At 32.1% G+C, this 15873-nt stretch overlaps 1 protein-coding gene across 1 annotated transcript; it reads left to right on the plus strand.

Annotated features, from left to right (window-relative positions):
- Window positions 1-430: 430 nt before the first annotated feature.
- Window positions 431-6841, plus strand: SLITRK6 (SLIT and NTRK like family member 6). The gene is made up of 2 exons (XM_081302906.1): window positions 431-852; window positions 3191-6841. Exon 2 carries the CDS (start codon window positions 3215-3217, stop codon window positions 5732-5734), a length of 2520 nt encoding a protein of 839 aa, XP_081159032.1. The 5' UTR covers window positions 431-852; window positions 3191-3214; the 3' UTR covers window positions 5735-6841.
- Window positions 6842-15873: the final 9032 nt, after the last annotated feature.

Here is a 15873-nt window from a genome sequence, read left to right on the forward strand (position 1 = left end):
AAAACAAAAGAAACTACAGGAAGCAGCTCTTCTACAGGCAGCATGCCTGTTTTTTTTCTGCACTTGTGTGTGCTGTACAGTACTGAGTTAGATAAGAATTTAACAGAATACATTATTTAATTTCCCATAAATAACACAATATATTATTAAACATTTTAAACAACAGGTAATTATTTCCATCAAAATCACTTGTTCCATATTTGGTATTAAAAGGAGGGGAAAGATCATTTTCAGAAAGAGGAGGAGTTGAGCAGTCCCAAGGTGGAGCTGTCTCTTGTGTTATATGACACGGGCGGATTAAAGTGCTCTGATGGGGAAGGGCTTAAAGGCTGAGTCAAAAGCCAAGAAGTCTCTTTATTTATGCCTCCCTCCCAGCCCTTGGCAATCTGACTAATAACAAACTGAGCTAACAAGAAAGACTAGAAAGGAAGGAAGGAGAGCACGGCTGCAGCTTGGATCTACAACCTAAGAAAGCAAGAGTGATCAATCCCAGCTCTGTTAAACATCTTGTTTATTGGCTGCATTCAGCAGCTTGCAAATGGTTAACTTATATGCAAAAAAGTCAGCATAGCTGTGAAGTATGCTGTGAATTTTAATTGGGGGAGAAAAGGACAACTGCTTCAGGATGCTCTAGTATGTACTCTGCTTGCAATATTTTCAATGAAATGCTCATAGCTTTGTCCTTCACCAGAGATTTTAACTTTCTAAAGCTATGGGACTTGTCAAAAAGTGATCTGAGAGAAGAAAGTACCTGACAGTTGGTGTTTTCTTTTTTAATACAAAACTGAATTACTTTGAACACCTCTTCCAGCTGTGCATTACAGATAACGTCAGGAAGAGTCTGCTTTACAGGTAAGATGAATGTTTCCAGGCTTTTCTTATCCTGATTTTTGCATTATCATAAATTGATTAAATTTATATGTTTGCCTCTTATTGAAACAAAATAACTTTGCCTTAAGTGATATTTGGTTTCATTTTGCTCAGTGGCCCAACTAATGTTGTAGCAGATGCCTGTTTCTCTGAGCAGCAGACATTTAGTCCAACAGCTGGCTGTGGAGAAGCACAAATATAATAATATGCCACTATTTCCTTTACAACATGCAGTTTGTTATTGGAAACTAAATATGTGTACTTCCTGAAGGGAAGATTGCTTCCAAATGTCATTGCTGAATTTAAAATATAAGCAGAATATTCAACAAAAATTCTTTTAATTTTGTATATTACTTTTATTGTTTCTGACATACACTTTCTGAAAAATATGTAAACAGGGAGTTATGGCCTCTTTCACATTGTATCAGATATGGTTACTGTAAAAACACTCTTAAAATTTCTGATAAGATTAGAAACTGTTCCACAGCACATTTTGAAGAGAATAAAAAGCATGTAAGATTAAAATAATGAGATGTTGTCAACTAGAAATTATTTACTATTTTCCCAAGATGCTGTACTTCATTTAATGAATTATATTCATTGCTTGTAATTTATGGAGAGGTACTTAGAGTGTTTTGGAAAGCTAATCCACAAGTTGAAACTCCAACTACAAGCTCCTTGACTCTAAGCACAGCACTCAGAGCTATGTGAAATCAAACTGTTTCCCTATAGAAATGTAAATTCTCGTAACTTTTTTTTTTATGTAGACTGTATTGTTTTGTTCCTTCAGTTGCTCAATTGCCATTTGCCTTTCAGAAATTTCAGGCTACATGTATTTGCAATGAAATAATGTATTTTGGGGAAATAAAAATTACTTTCAGGATTAATGATTGGGTTCTAGGATATTTTATCTCATTGTGAACTTTAATTAGATCCACAGTTACTATTCACACTTGACCTAGGATAATGAAAGCATTTGGCATTTTCAAAAGCTCAGTAGTCATAAGATGTGGTATTTAACTTTCTATTTGTTTTATGTAAATTTAGGAGCAATATTTAAAGGAAAGGAATAAAATTAGATACCTTTAGAGTTATATATGCTTACCTTACCATTGTTTTTATGTCTAAGTCAGAGTCTTTTAGAATTGCTGTTTCACATGCACATTTAGATTTTGAAGGGCTAGGAAAATGTGATGTTGTTAATATGAACTTTTTTTTTTAACCAAATGAGACATATCTGGAAGTATTTTGAATTGTGCAGTTTGTTTCAGAGTTTCTTGTTTGAGACTTTAGGCCTTATAATAAAGGCAATTGACTGCTCCATTACAGAATGACTTTGAGTGCCCTAAAGCCTATTTCAAGACCTCAATAGAAAGTCATTTGCTTAAAGTGAACATGAGGTGTTGTTTATTCTTCCACAATGGACTGAAATATGTGCTGCAGATCAGTCTCCTTCAGTTTTTGATAACTTCAAACTTGTCCATAACAGAATTAAAAAGTAGCCAGAAGTATTCTATATTTAGAAATACAAAATAAAGTGTGCTTTCAATGAAATTTGACTATAAAATCTTAAGCCTATACATGTGATGCTACTATTATATATACTGACTCAGACAAAATAGTCAACGCAGAGTTCTTTTCACAATGCCTTGGCTTATTAGCCATTGAGGACAGATTTTTCTTAAAGTTTTGAAATTAAAAAATCAAGTTAATAAGTATCTTGGTTCGAAATAAAAATAGGTTAAAACACAGACAGGGTTATAAATACATGAATATAATGCATACACTTGGAAACATTCTTACATACATACACACATGTGTATACATTCTTTCTATAACTTTTACATTTCCTGTAGTTCTCTAGGCTTTTGGCTAATACCTACATATTTTTTTTATATTATAATCCTCCAGTCTTAAATTCCTTTACTTTAGTGTTAAAAAATATTAAGGCATTCTCACATGTATAATTTTACATCATATTGAAATGTTGGTGGTCCAGTTAGCCAGAAAGCACCTCTCTTATCTTTTATAAGGCTAGTTATTTGACAGATATGAACACAAATATGTTGACATAATATTACAAATTGTTGCTTTCCTAAATTTTATATTTTGACCATGGTGCATGTTAAAAGTAACCCAAAATATGCCTGTCCAAGTATTATGAGAAATTTAAAAAGAAAAAATGTATGTGCAAAGTATTTATATTTTCATACTAACAAGTAATTTCCTCTTTAGTGGAAGACCCATCATTTTGAAAATGTCAAATTCATGTCCCTGCTCCCCCCAATAAAATCCCTTCTTATTGCATTTTATTTTACAGAATCAGATTTCATCACATGACAACATGAAGCTGTGGATTCATCTCTTATGTTCATCTCTCTTTGCCTGTATATCTTTACAGTCCCAATTGCCGATACCCTCAGTCAGAGGTTCTTGTGATTCTCTTTGCAATTGTGAGGAAAAAGACGGGACAATGTTAATAAATTGTGAAGAAAGAGGTATTAAGAAGTTATCCCAAATAACTGTGCCACCATCACGACCTTTCCACCTAAGCTTATTGAATAATGGCTTGACAATGCTTCACACAAATGAATTTTCTGGGCTTACCAATGCTATCTCAATACACCTTGGATTTAACAATATTGCAGATATTGAGACTGGTGCATTTAATGGCCTTGGCCTCCTTAAGCAACTTCATATCAATCACAATTCTCTAGAAATTCTGAAAGAGGATACCTTTCATGGACTAGAAAACCTGGAATTCCTACAAGCTGATAACAATTTTATTACAGTGATTGAACCAAGTGCCTTTAGCAAGCTCAACAGACTTAAAGTGTTAATTTTAAATGATAACGCTATTGAGAGTCTGCCTCCAAACATATTCCGATTTGTTCCTTTAACCCATCTGGATCTTCGTGGAAATCAGTTGCAAACATTGCCTTATGTTGGCTTTTTAGAACACATTGGTCGAATATTGGATCTCCAGTTGGAGGACAATAAGTGGGCCTGCAATTGTGACTTATTACAGCTAAAAATTTGGTTGGAAAATATGCCACCACAGTCTGTAATTGGTGATGTTGTATGCAACAGTCCTCCAGTCTTCAAAGGAAGCATACTAAGTCGACTGAAAAAGGAATCAATTTGCCCTACTCCACCAGTGTATGAAGAACATGAAGATCCTTCAGGATCATTGCATCTGCCTGTGACATCTTCAATAAGTGATAGTCGCATGTCAACCAAGATCACACCCATTTTCAAACCACCTACCAAAGCACCAGGTTTAATACCTTATCTTACAAAGCCATCCACTCAACTTCCAGCACCCTACTGTCCTATTCCTTGTAACTGCAAAGTTCTATCCCCATCAGGACTTCTAATACACTGTCAAGAGCGTAATATTGAAAGCTTATCAGATTTAAAACCGCCTCCACAGAATCCTAGAAAGCTTATTCTAGCAGGGAATATTATTCATACTGTAATGAAGTCTGATCTAGTGGAATATTTTACTTTAGAAATGCTTCATTTGGGAAACAATCGTATTGAAGTTCTTGAAGAAGGATCATTTATGAATCTAACAAGACTACAAAAACTTTACCTAAATGGTAATCATCTAACCAAATTAAATAGAGGCATGTTTCTTGGTCTTGACAATCTTGAGTACTTATATCTTGAATACAATGCAGTCAAAGAAATATTACCCGGAACATTTAACCCAATGCCTAAACTCAAAGTCCTCTATTTAAACAACAACCTCCTACAAGTTTTGCCACTGCATATTTTTTCAGGAGTTCCCTTAACTAGGGTAAATCTTAAAACAAACCAGTTCACCCATCTACCTGTGAGTAACATCTTGGATGATCTTGACTTACTGACCCAGATTGACCTTGAGGATAACCCCTGGGACTGCTCCTGTGACCTAGTTGGATTGCAGCAATGGATACAAAAATTAAGCAAGAACACAGTGACGGATGATATCCTCTGTACTTCCCCAGGGCACCTTGACAAAAAGGAATTAAAGGCCCTCAATAGTGAACTTCTTTGCCCAGGTTTAGTAAATAACCCAACTCAGACCAGTTATGTTATTGTTACTACTCCTACAACAACGACAAATACAGCTGGTACTATTTTAAGATCTCTTACTGATGCTGTACCACTTTCAGTTCTAATATTAGGACTCCTGATTGTGTTTATAACTATTGTGTTCTGTGCTGCAGGGATAGTGGTTCTTGTTCTCCACCGCAGAAGAAGATACAAAAGGAAACAAGTAGATGAGCAAATTAGAGACAACAGTCCTGTGCATCTTCAATACAGCATGTATGGCCATAAAACAACTCATCACACAACTGAAAGACCCTCTGCCTCTCTTTATGAGCAGCACATGGTGAGCCCCATGGTTCATGTTTATAGAAGTCCATCATTTGGTCCAAAGCATTTGGAAGAAGAAGAAGAAGAAAGGAATGAGAAAGAAGGAAGTGATGTAAAACATCTCCAAAGAAGTCTTTTAGAAAGGGAAAACCATTCGCCACTCACAGGGTCAAATATGAAATACAAAACTACAGACCAATCAACAGAATTTTTGTCCTTCCAGGATGCCAGTTCATTATACAGGAACATTTTAGAGAAAGAAAGAGAACTTCAGCAACTGGGAATCACAGAGTACCTAAGGAAAAATATTGCCCAGCTCCAGCCTGATTTGGAGGTACATTATCCTAGAGCCCATGAAGAGTTGAAATTAATGGAGACATTAATGTACTCACGGCCAAGAAAGGTATTAGTGGAACAGACTAAAAATGAATATTTTGAGCTCAAAGCTAATTTACATGCCGAACCTGACTATTTAGAAGTCCTGGAGCAGCAAACATAGATGGAGAATTTGAGGACTTTCACAGAAATGCTGTGGTTCTGTCTTAAGTCCAAACTTTGGAAATAAGTGCCTTACATGAGTGTGTCATCAATCAGAACTTAAGCACAGCAGTAATCCTATGGGGGAGAAAAAAAGAAGAAAAAGAAACTCAGGGATCACTGGGAGAAGCCATGGCATTATCTTCAGGCAATTTAGTTTGTCCCAAATAACATAAATCCTTGCATGTAACTCATACAAGGATTACAGTAATATTTCTCCATATGCTTAAAAGTGTTTCATAGAAGTCCTCTTGCACATCTAAGATAGGGGTTGAACACTAAAATCACCCTTATCTTCTTGAATTAATTTACCCATGGATTAAATAAAATTGGATTTCATTATTTAAAGACTATACCTATACATGTAGTTATAATATGTAAGGAATATATTGTTTATAACCAGTATATACTTCAGAATGTGCATTGTCAAATTTTCTTGCAATAAATGCAAAAGAAAATTGAACTTGAGATTTCTAATAATAAAGAAAAAAGTGGAATGGTTGTAATTATTGGGACAATTTGGGTGGCCCCACAATTTGAACAATGGAGGGTTAATCAAATGCCACCCAAATGTTTTCTGAATTTACAAAACAAATATTATTAATAGTTCAGGTGGAATAAATAAGCAAATTTTTGGTTTTCTATACACTTTGTGTGGAGATTCTTAATGTCAATGCTGCTGTGAATTACGGTATGTTGTCTGTGCTCAAAAGTTTAATGTTTCTTGGAATATTTTAAAAATGCTACTGAGATTCAATTGTAAATATGATTAGATCACCTAAGTTTGCTTTCATTCATAGTATTAATCCTTTGTGTATCTGAATGAACATGATAGAAACATATTCCTTGTGGCAAGTAATTCAAAGGTATAAAACAAGTAGTAAAGATTGTTATTTTATTTTTATTGATGTATACTGATAGATGCCATAAATTAGTAGAAAAGGCACTTCTAAAGGTAAGTGATTTAAGTTGCCTCAAGAAAGGCACAATGTAGCTTTATTTTACAAGAAGGTATAGCTAGATTTCTATGAACTATTTATTCTGTACAGTTTTGTATATTTTTGGTTCACAAAAGTAATTATTCTTGGGTGCCTTTCAAGAAAATTAAAGATATTGCTCATTACAATAAAGCTAAAATGAAAAGTCTATTTTCAAATGTGCTTTCTTCAAATAGTGTGTCAGTCAAGTCAGAAGTAATACGCAAATGCATACATAATGCACACACACAAAAGAAGGGTTTCTGTTGGGCACAGAGAAGTATTTTGTTTACCACGTGCAAAAGGATATTAAAATTCTGAGTATGATGGACACTGAGCCAAACGTAAACTTTTATTAGCAATTTTCCCTTTTAAGCAAATCATTTTCCTTTGCAATACAAATGAAAATAACATTTTTTTTCTAACTGCAGAATAAACATAGGAATTTTTCATAGTAAAATTAGTAAAGGTAATCTAGGTCTGTTTTCTTAGCACCATGTAAACTTATGCATTGGTTTAGGAAGGACTCCGTTTTATATAAAGAAGTATTTTTAAAAATTTATTTAACAATATTTCAGTGATTTGTAAAAATAACCTATTAAATGTCTTAACTTTTAACTCATTTCTGTACTACTATGCTGCAGGATATGAAGACTGATTATGGTTCTATTATGAAATCATATTACCATATCTCTCTAAATAATTGCCTATATTAAAACAAAGTCATCAACCATTATATATCAAAGATTTACTGAAAACCTAAATTTCTTCCTTTATTTCCAAAATTTTGAAGGACAAAGTTGGGAATTATTCTTTTTAAAGCAACAATTTCTAAGGTAAAATGTATGTCCATATGGTATGCTTTATACTTACCTACAAAAAGAAATATTCAGCACAGTAGTGAATTGTAAATCCTCTGAAGAGAGATTTAAAAAACTATATTCTGAAGAGAAGAAAAAAAGGGCAGTAAACATGTCATGATGTTTCTTTACTCAATTGAGTATCTACCAATAATTTTATTCCAATCAAGTGGATTCATGCAGTCTGCAAAATTTAAGAAATGTCCCTGCCTGGAGGACCTTTGGAATGGATCCATGAATTCAGACAGAAACATGTCCTTGAGAACATTCCTCTGATTTGGAAGGAGTAATAGTTTTTAATCTTTAATTGTTGTTAATTACCTAATGTAATGATGTTCATTTTTAAACTTAAGATCAAGGAGAACATAGTTGTTTATGAAGACATGTAAGTATGTCTCCATATTTAATATACCATCCCAAGACTAAAAGGAAAAAGAAATATAAAAGAAACTTTAAAAAGGTATGGAAATCATTATGTTTTACAAAGAGGATAATAGTTTAGAAACTTAAATGTTCATTCATGATGGATTTTTTCTTATGTAATTTGTTTCCCTATTAGTTATGGGAGCTGACAAAGTTAATAATGGTTTTTACCCCTTAAAGAGTTTTGTGATCTGTGAGAATCTCAAAACTTTCATTATTTCACCTGCATTTCCTATGACTTCTCCTTCTAAGAAGATTTTTTTAATTATATTATTTAATTATTTATTTAAACAACCAACTTTGTCTCTTTCCAAATTCAACAGAAATATTCAAAGGGGGCTGGGGATGTGGCTCAAGCGGTGGCGCGCTCGCCTAGCATGCGTGCGGCCCGGGTTCGATCCTCAGCACCACATACCAACAAAAGATGTTGTGTCCACTGAGAACTAAAAAATAAATATTAAAAATTCTCTCTCTCTCTCTCTCTCTCTCTCTCTCTCTCTCTCTCTCTCTCCTCTCTCACTCTCTCTTAAAAAAAAGAAATATTCAAAGTCCTAATTCTTGTATGTGTTAAATATTCTCATCCTTATACATATAACTTGGTCACTAAAAGAAAAAAAAAGAATGTTTTTTCAATTATCTGGAGTTTGTTTCTTGATTTTTATCAGAATTTTGTCCAGTGCACATCAGTGCAAATTGCTATTGATGTCCCCAAACTAAATTTTTCTAATATGATGGGTGTAGTGTAAAATCATACTGGAGCAAAACTTTATATTCAAATAAATCTTTTAGACATAACTTATAATAATATTTACTTAATAAATAACTTCCTCCCCACCAAATTACCTATTGTAAATTTATGAAAGTGTTCTTCAGATATCTTCCATTGATCCACATAGTGACATGAAAATTTTAGTAAGAAATAATCATTTAAATGTGTTACCCTCTTTGAATCACATTCTCATATTGTAGCAGAGAGAAAGTCTTTTCTTTTTCCCTTTAATATTAAATAAACTGAAGCAACATCTAAACTGCTTTAAGCTGCCTTCATGACCTTGCCGAAATAATTTAAAAGGTTTAAGATTTGATTCAGGATTGAAGAATGTGATGTGAGTATTCCCTTGTAGTTAAATACTTTTTCTATTTTACTTATATTTTATTGGTACATTATAATTATATATAATAGTGGAATTCATTGTGATATAATAATACATGCCCATAGAATAATTTGGTCTGTTTCTGAAATGCAACTTTTAAAATAATGTTTTATATCCTTTCTTTATGCCCTTCATGTATATAGGGAGCATATTTCTATATCTGATATTTATCAGTTAATAAATATATTTAGGAGATATACTTTAAAAGTTGAATTTTATATATTATGTATGTGCTTTATACACACACACATATATATATATATATATATATATATATACACACACACACACACACACACACACACACACACACACACACATACCTATGGAAAACAAAAAATGTGAGATAGTCTCAATATAGTTGTAATTTAATCTGCATTGTATATTATTCTATGATACTCAATAGATACATAATTAAAAGCACTTTTAAAAGAATAGGAATACTACTAAGTTGCAAGATTCTTTACCCATTAAACACATACATAAATAATCAAAGAAAGTCCAAAAAAGTTCCTTATATGTGAGAGTGTCTACAAAATTACCCCAAGAGACTGTTCTCTTTCTGAATAAAAGAAAATAATCCATATGTTTGCAACTGCTATTTGACAAGGAAAGTCTGGATCTCCTGGTAATTGGGAAAAGGTTTCACAGTGTGAGAATTTCTTTCTCTTTCTCTTCCCTATATAACTCTTTATGTGAAGAGAATGGCACATCATAAAAGATGTGCCCCACTTTTTATTGTAGGGTGGGAGAAAACTGAAAGTCTTTTTAGGCAGGGGTGTGGCTCTATACCTGGTAGCCAAATGAATAAAAGATCTTGTCAATGAGAAATAGATAGTAACTAAAAATACAGAATTCTTTTTTGCCTTTCCAGCTATACACATTGTGAAACAGAGATATTTGCCCCAACTTTCCACTGAGGTTCTTCACCTTAGCAGTGTCAAATTAAAATTTGTATATAATGGTTAATTGTTACAGAATTATGATAAGGCAATTATATTTTAAATTGCTTAACAACTTTGTCTTTTATGGAAATAATGGACATTATCTGTCTTACAAGGTACATTTTACAAGGTACATTTATGTTTATTATATATGCATCCATTCTTATGTATATGTAACAGAGCAGACTGCCAGATGTAAAAATCCTCTTCTAGCTGCTTTGAAAGCATAATTAAATAGACAAATACTCTTCTGTTAGTAAATGTCTTTCAGAGGATTAGTGAATGAAGAAAGGAAACAATTCAAAACAACAAATTGCAGACACACATTCATGTATTCACAATTTAAATTATTTAAAATTGTACACTTTTCAAATAAAGTACCGTTGTTTCTAAATCTTAAAATGTGGAAAGTAGGGAGATGTGACCTGCATGCAATTATTTGCTTCTTCATATCTCTTATGTTTTTACTGGTGAGAAACTTGATTATCTGAGAATAAGTAAGATATTTTTGAATTACTTATCTTCTGTAAAATCTCTGGATATTTAAATGTCATTTCATTACTTTTGGTTTTATAGAAGTCTTGAAGAGATGTTGCACACAAAATTCATCACCTTGCCAAAATGAACTTGTTCAATTTTAAATTTACATTGTTGTCAGCAATGAATTCACCATTAGTGAATGTATGTTAAGTGATTTCCATACATTTTCTCCTAGGTGTTAAGAGAAAATAAAGATAACTAACCTTTGTAGGATTCATAATGTCAAAAGTTAATGTAGCAACATGTGGGAGAATAAAGAGGGTAACAGTAGAGTTCAAAGTACTCCTATTTTCAGGAATAAGGTTATGCTAAATGCAACATGTGGTTTTATCCATTAAAATCCATTTTATCACTGACACATTTTGGGCTTTTCTTAGCATTTTGAAGTACTGTGGGTTAGAAAATATATTTGAAAAAATAATGTATTATGGTACAGAAAACACAAAGTTCCTGGATGTCTGCATACATAAGAAACCTCTATCATTCATTCATTCTAACTTTTTCTTACTTTACAAATAAAGTAGGTAAGAGTTTTACCAACTTTATTTGACTATTAAGTTATAAGCCAGAGTAAGAACTCTGTTTTCTTGCTGATGTTGATTTATTTCTTTGTTTTATTCTTAGAACAGTGGTCCTCACCAGACTGCCTGTCATAACCATGAGCATTTACAGTCCATGTGGAATCATAGAAAATGTGTCTTCCCTTTGTACATGTTTTATTTCTGTGTTTAGATATAACAGTGTGAGTTTTAATTTTTTATTTAAATAAATATCAGACATTTGACTAGTCATGCGTTACATAATCCTAGATTATTCAAAATGATATTGCACAATTTAGAATCAGTTTTTAAAATGGTAAAGGATTTATTAGATTGGACCACATATACACCTGGAAGACAGGAAAACACTGCAGTATCCCCCCCCATCACTATAATTAATATTCATTTATATTTGTCAACTAGTATTTTTAAGACTTTATTTTTTCTACTTCATAGAATAAAATATTGACCAACAAATTACAGGGCACAGTTTCTCATGATATTAATTTAAATCTTCTATTACTAATACAAAATTTAGCTGCTATTAAAATTATAAAAAGGCCTGTACCATTTTGCATTTCCACAACTACAAATGAGAGTTCCTGATACTTTACACCTTGACCAAAAGGTCTTGTTGCCATTCATATTCTTGGCCATTCTTAATAGACATAAAAGACATCTCATTTTTGTTTTAATTAGCAATTCCCTGATGACATATAATGTGGGTTGTTTTTATATGCCCATTTACCATATATATGTCTTATATACTGAGGTGTATGTTGAGGTCTTTTGCCCATGTTTTAAACTGACTATTCATTTTTTAAATTTAGATTTAAGAGTTCTTTGTATAACTTTGATAGAAATCCTTTATTAGGAATGTGTGTTACAAATATTCTCTCCCAGTAAAAGGCTTATCTTCTCATTTTCTTAACAGTGCCTTTAACAGAGCAGATGTTTTTCATGAAGTCCAGCTAAAAAATATCCTTTCTTTCATGGGTCATGCCTTTAGTGTTATGTCTATGAATTCATAACCATTCCCAAGATCATCTAAATTTTCTGCTATGTGATATGCAAGAAATTTTATATTTTTCATATTCCATTTAGGTCTCTAATCAATTTTTATTTAATTTTAAGGGATTTCATGTTTCTGACTAGATCCATTCATTTGCATGTGAATATCAAGTTTTTCCCCAGGATCATTTGTTCATATTTCATATGCCATTAATACTATATATCACTAACATCTAAGGGAATATAACATGTGAGAGAATATTTGGCAAATGATAGAGATTATTATTATTTGATCTGAAATATTTAAAGTACAAGAGTAATGATTGTGACTATGAGTAGGATTACCAGATTTTTTTTCTTAATTATTATACTACTTGAAGCCTGAATTTTATGTACTAATTTTCATTAATGATAAAAATATCTAAAATTTAGTGTTGGCCTACCAAATTCTCATACCCAATACAAGATGCCTTGAATACATTCAGAGTTTAATCCTTATATCAAATCTGCAAATATTGTTATCACCCTTTTAGCAATAAAGACAATGAAGCTCAAGAACTTAAATATACCAGAATCAAATATAAAGTCATGGCCAAGATTTTCCAGATTTGGAAAATCCTAACTTCTGTTACTTCATCAGGCTTCATCTCGCAATAATTTTAGGAAAATATTTTGAAGTATGAACCCCATTCATTCGTTTGGGGAAAATTTTATGTTCACATTTGTGAATGTTGGAGTCTTACTTCATGTAATAATATTGTTTTAATTTTAAAAGTGTTTATTTTTAGCTTATGATTATATTAAACTAATTGCTATAAAGAGTAACTTATTATTTAAAAAATAATTAAAAAAAATTTTTTTTAGTTGTAGTTGGACACAATACCTTCATTTTATTTATTTAGTTTTATATGGTGCTAAGTATCGAACCCAGGGCCGCACACATGTGAGGCCAGTGCTCCACCGCTGACCCTCAACCCCAGCACTAACTTTTTGATATTTAAGAGATATGAAGTATTTATGTTTGTTCCTACTTTATTCACTTAAAATTTTATTGAGAACTTCTTCATTTTAGATACCAGCAATGTGCTTTTATAATTACTATTTGCCAAAAAACAAACTTTGAACATTAATTATGTGAAGTTACATAAGTAATAAACTATGATAATTGAAAAATTGATGAGTTTGGTAATTAAAAAAAACAAAATAATATTTCCTCTTTAATGACAAGTTTGTTTTTACTTTATAATAAAAATATATTTATTTCCTAATGGGTTTTTAACTCAATTGCTTGTTCTATTTCAGTGTGGCAACACAACCATAAAGCCAACTCCAGGCAATATTTCATACTTTCATGAAGTTCAAGTTTGCTTGACTTGCCCCCAAAGTGTACTGTTGAAATAGTCACAGCTCTACCCTTTCTTCTATACATGAATTGAAAGCCAACAGCATGTGAGTCACACATGATGTATCTTTTGATAACAAGAGTAACAGGTCAGTTTCCACCTCTACAGCCTTTCCCACATACTGTAAAAATTGACTTGGTTGCTTTTAAAAGCTGATCTCTTATGCTCCTTATTTGCCTTTGAAGAGGCAGGAGCAGGACAATTTATCTACCTACTATCCCATGACCAATTCAGTAATCCTTATTGAAAATATCTTAGGTATTATTTTACAGGAAATTCTAGTAGGAAGAATTATAAAAATCAACTTGGAAGAATTTCACTAGAAAATGAGAATTTGTAGGATGAGAGAACAGATAAAGATGATCTTTTGGTTCTTGCTTCTTTGTATTCTTGACCCTATTTAATACTTGTTTTTCCACGGAATCATGCTATCAGCAACCACTTAAAGTCAAATGCTGACAATGGCAGTATGGAAATCAATGTCTTCAGTCCTTTGGGCTATAGGTTTTCTCCTATATGTTCTCCCCTAAGAGGATGGGTCTTCCTCTTAGCATTGTTGCTGTCATCTCCAAATAAATAAATACATAAAGTAAAACAAAAAGTTATCTTGGTTTTAGCTAAATCAACCTGTGAGTGTTGGTATGGTTTGGATATGGTTGGTCTTTCAAAAGTTCTGGTGTTGAAAGCTCTAACCTTAATGTGGAGATAATAAGAGGTGGGGGATATTTTAAGGAGATTTAGCAATTGAGTTAGGTACACTTGGGAGGCTAAGACAGGAGGATTACAAGTTTGAGGCCAGTCTCAGCAACTTAGTGTAGGCCCAAGAAATTTAGTGAAACCCTGTCTCAAAATAAAAACTAAAAAGGGCTGGGGATGTAGCTTAGTGGTAAAGTGTCCCTGGGTTTAATCTCTAGTACCAAAAAAGCGAAACAAACAAACAAACAAACAAACAAAAAAGGAGGTTTAACAATTAAAAACTAGAAAAGATCCAATAAAAGGAATTTCAGACAAAGTAATAAAAATGTCATTTCAAGAATATTGAGAAAATGTAATACAGAGAGAAAGAGCAATACATTAGTTGTTTACACATATATCACATATTCAGCCCCAAATTCTTACTTCATATAATTTGGTAAGGTATATGTTTGTTAAATATAATTCCATTAAGAAACTTGCTTTTATGTCAATCACTAGAAATTTTTGAATATATGTTTTGATTACTGATAATTCAATCAATTTAAATACTATTATTTTTAAAGCTTTATAACTGAACAACCATTCTCTTCTACAAAACTGTATAAAACACTTAGTAGTCCATTTTGCATCTTATTCCTGTTGTAATTTATCTTCTATATGATAGCTCATCATATACTTTTTTAAAGATTGTTTTATCTGCTTTATTTTCAAAGTAAATATTACTTAATAAAAATGCCAGTTTTTTATCTCTTTTCTATGAGATTATATATATGTATATATTCATGTGTATATACATACATATATATGCATATATGTATGTATTTTCTAATACATCACTGTTTACTGTTTTTTTTTCCTCAAATATAACCCATTAACAATGTCCTGGTCACCACAAAAAACAAGGGTACCTTTGTTTGTCAGCATTTCAACTCTGTGACAAATCTTCAGACAAGCAAATTAAAAATGGAAAAATATACTTTGGCTCATACTTTCTGATATGCACACACACACACATACAAATATATGTATATACACACATGCCATGTAGTGGAGTGTATGTAGTAGGCTACACATGTATTTTCTACACATGTATTGGAACATTCCAGTTTCTATAAACTGCTTGCTGTACAAGCATTTCAGTGCCACTACATGTTGCCACTACATGTTTGGGAAAACATGTAGCTGGACATTGTATCACTCCTTTTGGTATATTACATTTATGTTAGGTTTGAAAAAAAATTGATGCAAAATTCTGGTTATAGCCAGAAAAGTGACAATAATTATGCTTTGATTAATTTGAGAATCACGCAAGAGTGTATAATCAGTCTTCTCTGTGGTTTTATGCAATTTTCTTCATATTTTTTATTGCTTTATTTTCGTACATTTAAAAATTGATCACAGGACTATGCAAGTCTAAGTGGTATTTGGACATGAAATTATATTGCAAGTAATAATCAAATCAACTAATATTTTTATTAATGCTTCATTTATATGAGGTACAGTTGTAAGGACTAAAAAGTGTCAAGTGATTTGATCCATTTAATGTCATATCTT

Source organism: Spermophilus citellus (assembly GCF_964194105.1).
Source record: "Spermophilus citellus genome assembly, chromosome: 1".
NCBI classification, from domain to species: domain Eukaryota; kingdom Metazoa; phylum Chordata; class Mammalia; order Rodentia; family Sciuridae; genus Spermophilus; species Spermophilus citellus.